Source organism: Setaria italica, chromosome II (assembly GCF_000263155.2).
Source record: "Setaria italica strain Yugu1 chromosome II, Setaria_italica_v2.0, whole genome shotgun sequence".
In the NCBI taxonomy this organism is placed as follows: Eukaryota; Viridiplantae; Streptophyta; class Magnoliopsida; order Poales; family Poaceae; genus Setaria; species Setaria italica.
Window position 1 is genome coordinate 29,150,659 of NC_028451.1, and position 14,261 is coordinate 29,164,919.

Consider the following 14,261-nt stretch of genomic DNA (forward strand, 5'->3'; position numbering starts at 1 on the left):
CAACCCAATCACACCCTATCCGCTCCATTGCAGCAGCCGGCCCTCACTGCAGCCGCCGCCCCTCACCGTCACCATCGCAGCCGCCGCCCTCACCCAGCGACAACGACGATGGGCAAGGCCGGGAAGAAGGCCACGAAGAAGGCGGCACCCATCAAGCCTGGGGGCACGGTGTACCAATGCAAGATTTGCAAGCTGGAGTTCAAGGAAACCCTGCTGGAGTTAAGCCTGCACCACGGCACCTGCCTCGCCAAGAGCGAGCTGGAGGCCCAGAAAGCCCGATCCCAGCGCGCGCAGCAGATCCGAGGTGAGCGACCCTACTACCGATCCTACTCACAGTAATATACCAAAATTACACATGGGGTTGAAACCTGGCTGGCGACCAGCTCGTTGCCCGCAGGCACGACGAAATCTTGTGTCAATTCTACTCTTTTTTTTATTTTGCATTCCATAAAATTTATGGATTTACTACATCATGAGTCTTAAACATCCTTTTGCTTGTGGTTCCAATAAGTAGGCTTCTGAAGTGCATAGCTAACAGTGGTGAATCTGAAACTTGGGATTAATAACAGTTGTGCTAATAGGAATAATAGGAATAGATGGCCTACGTTTCCCATGGCTCCTGAAAATTAAGAGCATGTCAGAATTGGAATAAAAGTTACTCATGAGATGTAGAAATTTGAAAGTACCAAATACCAAATGGGGTAAGCAAGGAAACAAATTTAGGGGCCCAGTTTCCCAATAATCTTGCCTAGCCTGGCATAGCAAGCGGCAGGAAGGCTTCCAGCAGCAATCTGCTGCCGTGGCGGCACATTTGACCAAGCATCTACTTCGGCAAGGACCTTGAGATTCCAAAGCACTTCAGTATTAGTAGTAACATCAGGCATCTCTAGCAACTGCTACGGGACCAATATGCCTGCCAAAAACATTTTGTTCTGGTGCGGATAGTGTCGACACGTCAGATTTCACCTAACCTCAACTCAGTGGGCCTCAAAACACATCAAGGGCTGACGAAAAGGACAGAACTGGCCCATACAGTCCAACCACAATCCTAACTCAACTCACGCACCAACCCAGCTCACACCCTGTCCGATCGCAGCAGCCGGCCCTCACAGCAGCCGCCTCCCCTCACCGTCACCACCGCAGCCGCCGCCCCTCACCCAACGACAACGACGATGGGCAAGGCCGGGAAGAAGGCCACGAAGAAGGCGGCACCCATCAAGCCTGGGGGCACGGTGTACCAGTGCAAGATTTGCAAGCTGGAGTTCAAGGAAACCCTGCTGGAGTTAAGCCTGCACCACGGCACCTGCCTCGCCAAGAGGGAGCTGGAGGCCCAGAAAGCCCGATCCTAGCGCGCGCAGCAGATCCGAGGTGAGCGACCCTACTACCGATCCTATCACAGTAATATATCGAAATTACACATGGGGTTGAAACCTGGCTGGCGACCAGCTCGTTGCCCGCAGGCACGGCGAAATGTTGTGTCAATTCTACTCTTTTTTTTATTTTGCATTCCATAAAATTTATGGATTTACTACATCATGAGTCTTAAACATCCTTTTGCTTCTGGTTCCAATAAGTAGGCTTCTGAAGTGCATAGCTAACAGTGGTGAATCTGAAACTTGGGATTGATAACAGTTGTGCTAATAGGAATAATAGGAATAGATGATCTCACTTCCCATGGCCTCGCCTCCTGAAAATTAAGAGCATGTCAGAATTGGAATAAAAGTTACTCATGAGATGTAGAAATTTGAAAGTACCAAATACCAAATGGGGTAAGCAAGGAAAGAAATTTAGGGGCCCAGTTTCCCAATAATCTTGCCTAGCCTGGCATAGCAAGCGGCGGCAAGGCTTCCAGCAGCGATCTGCTGCCGTGGCGGCACATTTGACCAAGCATCTACTTTGCACGGCAAGGACCTTGAGATTCTAGAGCACTTCGGTATTAGTAGTAACATCAGGCATCTCTAGCAACTGCTACGGGACCAATATGCCTGCCAAAAACATTTTGTTCTGGTGCGGATAGGGTCGACACGTCAGATTTCACCTAACCTCAACTCAATTGGCCTCAAAACACATCAAGGGCTGACGAAAAGGCCCATACAGCCCAACAACAATCCTAACTCAACTCACGCACCAACCCAATCACACCCTATCCGCTCCCATTGCAGCAGCCGGCCCTCACTGCAGCCGCCGCCCCTCACCGTCACCATCGCAGCCGCCGCCCCTCACCCAACGACAACGACGATGGGCAAGGCCGGGAAGAAGGCCACGAAGAAGGCGGCACCCATCAAGCCTGGGGGCACGGTGTACCAATGCAAGATTTGCAAGCTGGAGTTCAAGGAAACCCTGCTGGAGTTAAGCCTGCACCACGGCACCTGCCTCGCCAAGAGCGAGCTGGAGGCCCAGAAAGCCCGATCCCAGCGCGCGCAGCAGATCCGAGGTGAGCGACCCTACTACCGATCCTACTCACAGTAATATACCAAAATTACACATGGGGTTGAAACCTGGCTGGCGACCAGCTCGTTGCCCGCAGGCACGACGAAATCTTGTGTCAATTCTACTCTTTTTTTTATTTTGCATTCCATAAAATTTATGGATTTACTACATCATGAGTCTTAAACATCCTTTTGCTTGTGGTTCCAATAAGTAGGCTTCTGAAGTGCATACCTAACAGTGGTGAATCTGAAACTTGGGATTGATAACAGTTGTGCTAATAGGAGTAATAGGAATAGATGGCCTACGCTTCCCATGGCTCCTGAAAATTAAGAGCATGTCAGAATTGGAATAAAAGTTACTCATGAGATGTAGAAATTTGAAAGTACCAAATACCAAATGGGGTAAGCAAGGAAAGAAATTTAGGGGCCCAGTTTCCCAACAATCTTGCCTAGCCTAGCATAGCAAGCGGCGGCAAGGCTTCCAGCAGCGATCTGCTGCCGTGGCGGCACATTTGACCAAGCATCTACTTTGCACGGCAAGGACCTTGAGATTCCAGAGCACTTCGGTATTAGTAGTAACATCAGGCATCTGTAGCAACTGCTACGGGACCAATATGCCTGCCAAAAACATTTTGTTCTGGTGCGGATAGGGTCGACACGTCAGATTTCACCTAACCTCAACTCAGTGGGCCTCAAAACACATCAAGGGCTAACGAAAAGGACAAAACTGGCCCATACAGCCCAACAACAATCCTAACTCAACTCACGCACCAACCTAGCTCACACCCTGTCCGCTCCCATCGCAGCAGCCGGCCCTCACTGCAGCCGCCGCCCCTCACCGTCACCACCGCAGCCGCCGCCCCTCACCCCACGACAACGACGATGGGCAAGGCCGGGAAGAAGGCCACGAAGAAGGCGGCACCCATCAAGCCTGGGGGCACGGTGTACCAGTGCAAGATTTGCAAGCTGGAGTTCAAGGAAACCCTGCTGGAGTTAAGCCTGCACCACGGCACCTGCCTCGCCAAGAGGGAGCTGGAGGCCCAGAAAGCCCAATCCTAGCGCGCGCAGCAGATCCGAGGTGAGCAACCCTACTACCGATCCTACTCACAGTAATATACCGAAATTACACATGGGTTGAAACCTGGCTGGCGACCAGCTCGTTGCCCAGGCACGGCGAAATCTTGTGTCAATTCTACTCTTTTTTTTATTTTGCATTCCATAAAATTTATGGATTTACTACATCATGAGTCTTAAACATCCTTTTGCTTGTGGTTCCAATAAGTAGGCTTCTGAAATGCATAGCTAACAGTGGTGAATCTGAAACTTGGGATTGATAACAGTTGTGCTAATAGGAATAATAGGAATAGATGGCCTACGCTTCCCATGGCTCGTGAAAATTAAGAGTATGTCAGAATTGGAATAAAAGTTACTCATGAGATGTAGAGATTTGAAAGTACCAAATACCAAATGGGGTAAGCAAGGAAAGAAATTTAGGGGCCCAGTTTCCCAATAATCTTGCCTAGCCTGGCATAGCAAGCGGCGGCAAGGCTTCCAGCAGCGATCTGCTGCCGTGGCGGCACATTTGACCAAGCATCTACTTTGCACGGCAAGGACCTTGAGATTCCAGAGCACTTCGGTATTAGTAGTAACATCAGGCATCTGTAGCAACTGCTACGGGACCAATATGCCTGCCAAAAACATTTTGTTCTGGTGCGGATAGGGTCGACACGTCAGATTTCACCTAACCTCAACTCAGTGGGCCTCAAAACACATCAAGGGCTGACGAAAAGGACAGAACTGCTAACCTCAACTCAGTGGGCCTCATAACACATCAAGGGCTGACGAAAAGGACAGAACTGGCCCATACAGCCCAACAACAATCCTAACTCAACTCACGCAGCAGCCGGCCCTCACCGTCACCACCGCAGCCGCCGCCCCTCACCCAACGACAACGACGATGGGCAAGGCCGGGAAGAAGGCCACGAAGAAGGCGGCACCCATCAAGCCTGGGGGCACGGTGTACCAGTGCAAGATTTGCAAGCTGGAGTTCAAGAAAACCCTGCTGGAGTTAAGCCTGCACCACGGCACCTGCCTCGCCAAGAGGGAGCTGGAGGCCCAGAAAGCCCGATCCCAGCGCGCGCAGCAGATCCGAGGTGAGCGACCCTACTACCGATCCTACTCACAGTAATATATCGAAATTACACATGGGGTTGAAACCTGGCTGGCGACCCTCGTTGCCCGCAGGCACGGCGAAATCTTGTGTCAATTCTACTCTTTTTTTTATTTTGCATTCCATAAAATTTATGGATTTACTACATCATGAGTCTTAAACATCCTTTTTGCTTGTGGTTCCAATAAGTAGGCTTCTGAAGTGCATAGCTAACAGTGGTGAATCTGAAACTTGGAATTGATAACAGTTGTGCTAATAGGAATAATAGGAATAGATGGCCCACGCTTCCCATGGCCTAGCCTCCTGAAAATTAAGAGCATGTCAGAATTGGAATAAAAGTTACTCATGAGATGTAAAAATTTGAAAGTAGCAAGTACCAAATGGGGTAAGCAAGGAAAGAAATTTAGGGACCCAGTTTCCCAATAATCTTGCCTAGCCTGGCATAGCAAGCGGCGGCAAGGCTTCCAGCAGCGATCTGCTGCCGTGGCGGCACATTTGACCAAGCATCTACTTTGCACGGCAAGGACCTTGAGATTCCAGAGCACTTAGGTATTAGTAGTAACATCAGGCATCTGTAGCAACTGCTAGGGGACCAATATGCCTGCCAAAAACATTTTGTTGTGGTGCAGATAGGGTCGACACGTCAGATTTCACCTAACCTCAACTCAGTGGGCCTCAAAACACATGAAGGGCTGACGAAAAGGACAGAACTGACCCATACAACCCAACAACAATTCTAACTCAACTCACGCACCAACCCAGCTCACACCCTGTCCGCTCCCATCGCAGCAGCCGGCCCTCACTGCAGCCGCCGCCCCTCACCGTCACCACCGCAGCCGCCGCCCCTCCCCCAACGACAACGACGATGGGCAAGGTCGGGAAGAAGGCCACGAAGAAGGCGGCACCCATCAAGCCTGGGGGCACGGTGTACCAGTGCAAGATTTGCAAGCTGGAGTTCAAGGAAACCCTGCTGGAGTTAAGCCTGCACCACGGCACCTGCCTCGCCAAGAGGGAGCTGGAGGCCTAGAAAACCCGATCCCAGCGCGCGCAGCAGATCCGAGGTGAGCGACCCTACTACCGATCCTACTCACAGTAATATATCGAAATTACACATGGGGTTGAAACCTGGCTGGCGACCAGCTCGTTGCCCGCAGGCACGGCGAAATCTTGTGTCAATTCTTGATCATACGAAAGCCTGTTATACCATCATAAATTGTCCAACATATTCAAGAATTTGCTCATATAGTCATGTTAACCTTCATGAATTATCAACACCACAGGATGTCCCATCAATCAAAGCTTTGTCCGTGCAATTTCAGTTTCTCTTCTTCAATATCAGTAGCTATATGAAAAGGAATTTCAGTTTCTTCTATACTTCCCGCAGCCAGCCGCCGGAGCCTTCTGTGACAGCGCTTACTAGCCCCCCGCTGATATTGGCCCTCATTCTAGCACTCGCATTTGCGCCTGGACATTACGCACACTCACCATCTGCTCCTCTACCATGCCCGTGCTGCCTGATGAGGTGGGCGCCGCCGCTCATCAAACGCCTTATTTTTGTTTGATGTTCAAAGCAACGACAACAAGAGAGGCATTGGAACGGTGGCTCAAGTAGTCAAGTGCACATTTGGTGGGCAATGATAGTAGGGCCGGCAGTAGAATATAAGATTGGCTGGGTTATTTTGAATGCTTCAGCTCAAATATACAAGTTCTGGACTAACTATGAGCTAGCACATGGATTATACATACTAGCTGCTAGAGTTTTGCAAAAAATAATGGGTGTACATCTGTACACCCATGTCCCTCTACTACGTCCGCCAGTTCTGGACTAACTATGAGCTAGCACATGAATTATACATACTAGCTGCTAGAGTTTTGCAAAAAATAATGGGTGTACATCTGTACACCCATGTCCCTCTACTACGTCCGCCAGTTCTGGACTAACTATGAGCTAGCACATGGATTATACATACTAGCTGCTAGAGTTTTGCAAAAAATAATGGGTGTACATCTGTACACCCATGTCCCTCTACTACGTCCGCCCCTGGATCTGCAGGAGTTGCCGCATGCAGGTGGTGATCTGCGGGTGTGGAGGCCAGTGGGAAAAGTGTTGTGCAGGAGGAAGTTGCAGCTGGAAAGGGATTAGGGCATAGGCAGCATAGATTATGTGCACTTAGTAGGCCAAGCTTGGTTGGGCAGTATCCAACAAGTAACCATCAAGAATCATGGTATATCAAAATTAGTCACTATTTCCCAAACTACTAGGTCAAACATCCAAACCATAAATATGTGCCTTCTGCGAGTTGTTGTTTCATAGGTATAAACTTAGGAAGGATTTAAGGTTTTTCCATGTTTCATTCTGTATAAAGCTACGGCGCAGAAAAAATCAGCAGGCCTTAAACCAATTCGTTAGAAAATAATGCATACATAGTTAATTTTGTATGTTTTAGGTTTGAAAGGCCTGGGAGCGTGCGCATGTGAAAACCTTGTGCTAAGGCATGGGCATGGTGCTATGCAAGCAAATGACCAATTTTGATCTAGTTCTAGCAACGGCAGACCATGACCGAAATTTTAGGTGGGGCAGATTTTATCCTGGAGGACTACACCGGCTATCTATCCACGCTCAAGTGATTTGCTACTTCAATTTCTATGGGGTGGGTTGAGGAAGAATGGCTAGAATGGGTTCTGCACCTGGTGGAGGTGTCGTGGTCTGGTGAGACACTTGTCCCCCCACAGGTGCAGAGACTGGAGCTGGAGGTAGGCAGGGTGGCGTGGCTACCAGCAGCCTGTGGGCGAACTTGTTGAGAGAGTGTTAGAGATGGCTGCACACAGGGGATGGAGATGGGAACTTGGGTACGTAGGGCCGCGCTAGCATGGGAGCAGCAAAACAGAATCAAGAGAACACATATGGCTATTAGGTGAAAGGTTGGGGTGCAGTAAAGTCGACCAACCTCGGAGAGTACAGCATGCCCCTGGAGTTGGGGATGGAGGAGCACCGGAGAGCAAGCAGGAGTGCAGGACACGAGGGAGGGGTCTTAATGGCAACTTGTAGATAGGTTCACATATAATCTGGGCAGTCCTTTTTAAACATGATGGGGTACTGCTAGCTGAGCAAAATTGGAGACTAGATAATGTTAAAATCACAAACCAGGCTGAAGAAATGCTATATGAGCAATTTTGCCTAAAATAAGTATCTGATTGCATATCTGAAACTCTCTTGAGTACAGCATTTCATTTTTCAACAAGTATGTTGTTGTACCCTAACTTTTCTATTTGTTCTGCAGAGTGCAGGTGCTAATGGAAAGGAGTAACGAGGAAAGTTGGCTCAAACAGAAGTCGCTGATTATGATACTACGATAACTCTTTTCAAAGATTTAGAATATTTTAAATTTCGGTAACCTTGTATGCTTAATATGTACTTGTATGCTTAATATGTACTCTGGGTATGGAGAGGTAACCTTGTATGCTTAATATGTACTCTGGGTATGGAGAAGTAAGCTGCGATCTAATTTTCCTACTCCATAATAAGAGGTAAGACACCATTGAAAGCGATTACAGCTATTCTGATTCTGGAATCATGTTACCCTGCATGATAATGTTCTACTGAAAGAACTATCAGCACCACTAGCCCACCCACTACTTTAAGCAGCCCACTACTTTAAGTTGCTGCTGCCATCTTATAAATGGACGAACACAAAGTACTGAGGATAACACTAGACCACAAACATACACCCAGCGGGAACCAGTTCTTCTAGAACACAAACAAACACCCCAAGGAAATCAGGTGCATTCACTGGTAAATTTTGGTAGGCAAAAGACAATGGAAGTGCATACCTTCAAACACTTGAGCCAAGCATGCGCGAAGGCCACAGGATTATCAATGGTTTGAAATGACAACAGCCACGCTCCCCAACCAACTGATATCTCAAGCTAGGAAGAGCAGCAGGAAATCTTGGATCATCGATAACATTGCTAAAAATCCACCACTCCTGTAAGCATGGTCATTGCAGAGTTAGTTGAGGTTAAAAACGATATTAAACTTCAATGAGCTGATCAAATCCATTGCAGAAAAACGACAAAAACTACGAGTAACAAGTTGGACTGAGTTGATGCTCTAATCAATTTTAAGGTAAAAACAAAGATCAATAAGATAGCGTTTCAACATAAATCCATGAGGTCTGCAGCTATTAACTACCAAATAGTTAAAACTTGTTTCGTTTGGTCTGAGGAATGAGATTATCCATCACTACCTCCTCACATCCAAATCTCCTTGAGGAATGCAAAACTTTAATGCAGCATCACTTCATTCCTCACATACACATAATTAGTATAAACATTAGTAATGAAGTCATTCCATCACAATTCATAAGATGAACTCATAATGAGCAAGACAATGTAGAATGGGTTCATCTATCAAACCAAACACCCCAAAAAAATTGCATGTAGGAATCTACAAGGATCACATCCTTGTTAGCATACAATATAAATCATACAAATACTTAAAAGCCTCTGTTTATTGTACTTTTTGAGCATCCACCATATTTACAAACTCCTTGTTAAGTTGTAGTATAACTTCTTTTATTCTCTAGTGTCAATAACATAAGAATGTTTGGCAAAAATGTACTGCATTTTCTCGACACAAAAAAATTTGTAAAGTGCTACCTCTCATCCGCATTATGCAGCAACTTAAGTGAAACTGAAATTAAATAGAGGAACAGAAGCAGACTTCTAACCAGAATCCGCCCTCGTCCTCCGTAGAAGGAAGCTGTGCCAAACATTGTTGTAGTGTCACAACATATATTAAAAGGAACAGACAGATTTATATTATTAAAAGTTAAGTAAATAAAGGCATGCAAGTCTTGTCACCAAACTTCTCAGTTGTACAGATGTAGCAGTAGATCTACAGGGAAAAGCCATGACAGATGGGAGCAGCACCGAGAGAGGAACCGATAGACAACGGACGGCCCCTGCATAGCAGACCGTCGGCAGATGAACTAACCTTGACAGATGGGAGCGGCCGAAGTCCTTCACCGCCATGGAAAGCCAGGGCCGGTTCCGGCTCCTCCGGCAAGATGCACGCCTGCCCTATGCAGATCGACGACCCTTGACGGCGGATCCATGGAAAACCAGGGAAAGTGGGGGTGCGCTCCTCCGGATACGCGCTGCGAAGGGATCCCGTCCGTCTGAACGCGCCATGGCGGCTGCGACCACGGTGGGGATTGCGACGTGGCTATGGCGGCGGCGTGCCTAGGGTTCCAGAGGATGCGTAGGCTATCCGCACCGCGGATCGCCAAAAGCCCCTGAACGGCAAATACAGAGGTTGGAGTCCCGCACCGCAAGACTGCAAAATAACCCCTATCCTACCGATTGCTACAGGAGGCCGGCAAAGCTAGAGGCAGACGAGGCGAACGGCATCGAGAGCGGGCGCAGACTTGCGCCATCTTAGAGAAAGGAGGAGGCATGGGAGGAGGACACCACGCCTGGAGGAGGCCGCCGGGCCGCCGCGCCGGGGAGGAGGGGGCTGCGGCTGCCGCGCCGAGGAGGAGGGGGTTGCGGCCGCCGTCGGGGAGGAGGAGGTCCGCTGGGCCGCCGCGCCGGGGAGGAGGGGGCTGCGGCCGCCGGCGCGGAGGAGGTAGCCGGCGCGCCGAAGGTAGCGGCGGGAGGGAGCCGTGGGGAGGGAGGAGAGAGGGGCAACGGGGACCGGCGGTTGGCTTGGGGAGCGGTTTAGAGGCGGGGCGGTGGCGGAGAGTGAGGAGGCCTTGCCTCTGTAGGCGGCTCTGCTAGGTGGGCCCGGCGCCTTTAGAGGTGCTGTTCCAGGCGGCGCGGTGCGGTCTAGCTCGGCGTGGGAGAGAGAATAAAGGCCTGTTTGGGAAGGGGGTGTTAAAGTTTAACGGGGTGTTAAATTTTAACATCCTCAAATGAGGTGTTAAACTTTAACACATGTAGGGTGTTTGGATGGGTTGTTAAAGTTTAACACCTTTGTTGGAAAAGGACTACATTACCCCTCAAATAATGTTCTTAAATGCTGTCTAATAAGTGGAGAGAGGAGGAGAGAGAGGGGGCAACTAGGGAATAAGTGGTGAGGGGGACCACTTTTAACACCTTTAGCAAATTTTAACACCCCCTCTATGTGTTTATGAAAAGAGAGGTGTTAAATTTTAACACTGCTCTTTTAACACAAGTGTTTGGTAGCTATTTTGTTAAAAATGTGTTAAATGGGGGTTGTTAAACTTTAACACCCCCTTCCCAAACAGGCCCTAAGCTGGAATAAGATGAAACGAACAGGCTGACGGCTTTTCTGACAGCCCGGCGTGTGGACGCGTGCGTAGTTTAGGAAAAGTCGTGACACAATACTTTTTACGAAATCCTGACAGTCTGGCACCCCGCACCGCATGATGCGCGTCAGGTCTCCTGCTGCGCCACGTCCGTGCGCCCGCCGTACGTCCAAATTCACAATCAGCCCTACAGTCCCAAACGGAACACAAAAACAACTAGACGAGCACGTGAAGAGACATGGATCGGGAACAACTCACCCGTGCCTGCATCAAACACAAAAATCGATCAGATCAACGCAAGAAAAAGTCGTCGGACACCGCACCCGTTGTTTCCCTAGAGCCGTCGATCACGACGCGCCGGGAGCAAAGGAGGTCGATGGAGGACACCACGTCGACGGCGACGCAGGAACAGAGCTGGTCATCCCTCCCGGCCGACCTACTCAAAACCATCGTCAACCTACTACCATGGTCCAGCCACCCGAGTTTCGCCGCGACATGCAAGCACTGGCGTTCTGCGGTGTCGCCGTTCTACCCGGCGTGGATCACCCCGATCCTCCTCAACGCCACCGATGTCGGCTCCACAAACATCCGCTACTACAGCCCGTATTATCACAAGAATTTTGAGGTCGACAAGACATTGGAAACCCCTAACGCCAATTTCAGTTGTGCAAACAGGCACCGTCTGACGCTGTGCCAGGATGACGGTACTGAATTAATTGTTGTTCACACTAACCTCGTGACAGGCAAGACCTACAGCTTGTGTCCGCTGGAGCGCACAGGCTTTGACGTCTATGATGGCGCGCAACGAATGTTCGGCATCAACAGGCTCGAGATATACCGCGCCATCGAGAGCGATGGCGGTGGATGGTACGATTGGCAATTCTCGGAGTACAACCATGATCGCCCAAGGCTTAACGTATCGCCGATGACGAACCCTGTCTTCCACCGCGGCTTGCTCTACCTGTTGGATGTTGACGGGAGGTTGGCGGTGTATGACGATAGCCGACTCGACGAAGGATTCAAGATTCTTGACGTGCCCAAAGGCTTTGGTTTCGAGTGCGATGGCTACTACCTGTTTGAGTCTGATGAAGGCGAGCTCATGGCCGTGCTCATGGGCTACCGCGGGCCCCTTGTGCATGTCGTCAAGCTCAACGAGCAAAATATGGAGTGGGAGGAGGTGAAGAGCTTGGAGGGACGGGCATTGTTCACCGGCACCCTCACGACCACGATGGTGAAGACCGGCATGAAGTGGATGCAGAACAAGATCTTCGTCCCAAGGTTATATGATTGGCCCGAAACAATCCGCGTAGACCTCGTTGACAGGGAGGGTGAGCTAGCTTTCGTACCGCTATCTGCTGGAGCTGCACAACACGGTGGCGCAGAAGGCAGAAACATATGGGCGTGTGGATTGGGACCAGAAGAAGCACCCGAGTTTTGGGAGACCATAAAGGTTGATTACAGTATCTGGGTCAATTTTAGGAATTGATATACATAGTCCTGCGTTAGACTTAGTATTTGGTACGAGCATATGTTTTTTTACTTTATATAGTTGATGAAAAGGAAGAGTTTCTGGCACAAGCATGAAACATATGTTGTTCCTCTTTTCTTTGTATACTAAGCAAGATGCCCGTGCGTTGCTACGGTCAAATTGTATTTGTATTCACTTTTATTATTTTTTATTCTGTACCCTAGTTTTTGTTACACTCAATGAATTCTCTACTCTTTTTCTAATAAAAATTTGAATTAACATGTTTCCTTCTATTTGAATACTCATTATGTTTCTATAATTATTCATTTAACCAAGAAGTTGCTATAGGCAAAAAAAAATAGATATGACCGTATTGCACCACGTAAGATAATCTAGCAAGTTCAAACCGGTCAGCGGTCATAGACCTCCTTCCTGGGTAGTTGAAAGACTGAGTTGGAAATCCACCCGGGCTCCTCTTTTTTTAAGGATTTGTACTCGCTTTTTTTTCCTTTCAGCGGGTGAGGATTTTTACTCACTTTTTTCCCGAGGGCGGTTCACAGGTGGGGTCGAGGTTTTCCTCTAGTTCAGGGTAGTACAGCTAGGGGATGCGGTTATTCTTTCGATTCCGGGTTACAGAGGCTGTTTTTCTCCGGTTTTGCACTCCGTGATCTGGTTCACGTGGTGGGAGTCGATTTTTCTTCGTTTTTTTACCAATTCTATGTGATGGACGAAAATTGGTGGCAAAATGCTTTAACATTAAATAGAGATATAGAAAAGAGGTGAAATATCAATATAGTAAAAAAGAAGCCCTCCTAGTCCTGCCATGTTTATGAAAAGAAAAATAAAAATCAGTTCGGAGGCCAATACTAACAAAACAATTCTCTCTAGAAAACACTCCTTGGCCTTTGGGGCAAGGCGGGCCATGAGAGCGGCAGCGGCATTGCCGGCATTGTTCTCCTCGCTGAAACTGATAGTGGAGTTGATGATGAGCAGAGTGATGATCCCTACGAAGTCCGGCCAGTCCGGTGGCTTGCCCTGAAAAATCAGCAAAACACATCAAACCCTCTGAACCCACGGCTCCAACAAGACACCCACCGTGAGAATCATCACTTACTCCTCCGTTGGCGAGCGCGATGGCCATGATGGCGGCTGCCTCCATGACCCAGGACATCGGGTTCCACATGAAGCCTAGGAACTTGGGGGGTGTTTGGGAACACCGTGCTAAACTTTAGCACCTGTCACATCGGATGTTTGCATACTGATTAGGAGTATTAAATATAGTCTAATTACAAAACTAATTGCACAGATGGAGTCTAATTCGCGAGATGAATCTATTAAGCCTAATTAATCCATGATTTGACAATGTGGTGCTACAGTTAACCATTTGCTACATGTCGACCATTGAAGATCATAGACTTCGTCTCGCGAATTAGACTCCATCTATGCAATTAGTTTTGTAATTTGCTCATGTTTAATCCTTCTAATTAGCATCCGAATATCCGATGTGACCTTGATAAAATTTAGCACCTCGTATCCAAACACCCCTTTGATCACCTTGCTCTCCTGCACAGGCACACGCACACAAATCCATCATGTAACTTCACATCACACCATTTGCCAGATCGAGTAACAGACCGAGTAACAGGAACAGAAAGGCATGGGGCAAAGGCTGTGGATTCACTCACTCACCTGCTTCTCCTCCAGCTTGTTGGGCCCGAAGATGGATCATAGTTACAATCAAGTGCACGACAAAGAGGTTTCACAAAGGCGGCAGTAGCACAATCTATCAAACTGAAAATTGAACAATCTTGTAACATAAGCAACCGGTTAGCAAACCAAATGAGCCTTTGCACAAAACACAGTGTGTCCTTCGGAAGCCTTTAGTGTCTAGGCAACACATGATGGCAACACCAAGTACACCC

At 48.5% G+C, this 14,261-nt stretch overlaps 1 protein-coding gene and 1 long non-coding RNA gene across 2 annotated transcripts; one reads left to right on the forward strand and one right to left on the reverse strand.

The window, feature by feature from the left end:
• Positions 1 to 4,686: 4,686 nt before the first annotated feature.
• On the reverse strand, positions 4,687 to 10,345 carry LOC101779136. The gene is made up of 3 exons (XR_001163419.2): positions 8,847 to 10,345; positions 8,431 to 8,585; positions 4,687 to 4,902 (listed from the first exon to the last, which is right to left on the reverse strand). It is a non-coding gene; the product is annotated as an uncharacterized LOC101779136 (long non-coding RNA).
• A 902-nt stretch (positions 10,346 to 11,247) lies between these two features.
• LOC101752656 lies at positions 11,248 to 12,357 on the forward strand. Its single transcript, XM_004959375.1, has one exon. It carries the CDS (start codon positions 11,248 to 11,250, stop codon positions 12,355 to 12,357), a length of 1,110 nt encoding a protein of 369 aa, XP_004959432.1.
• Positions 12,358 to 14,261: the final 1,904 nt, after the last annotated feature.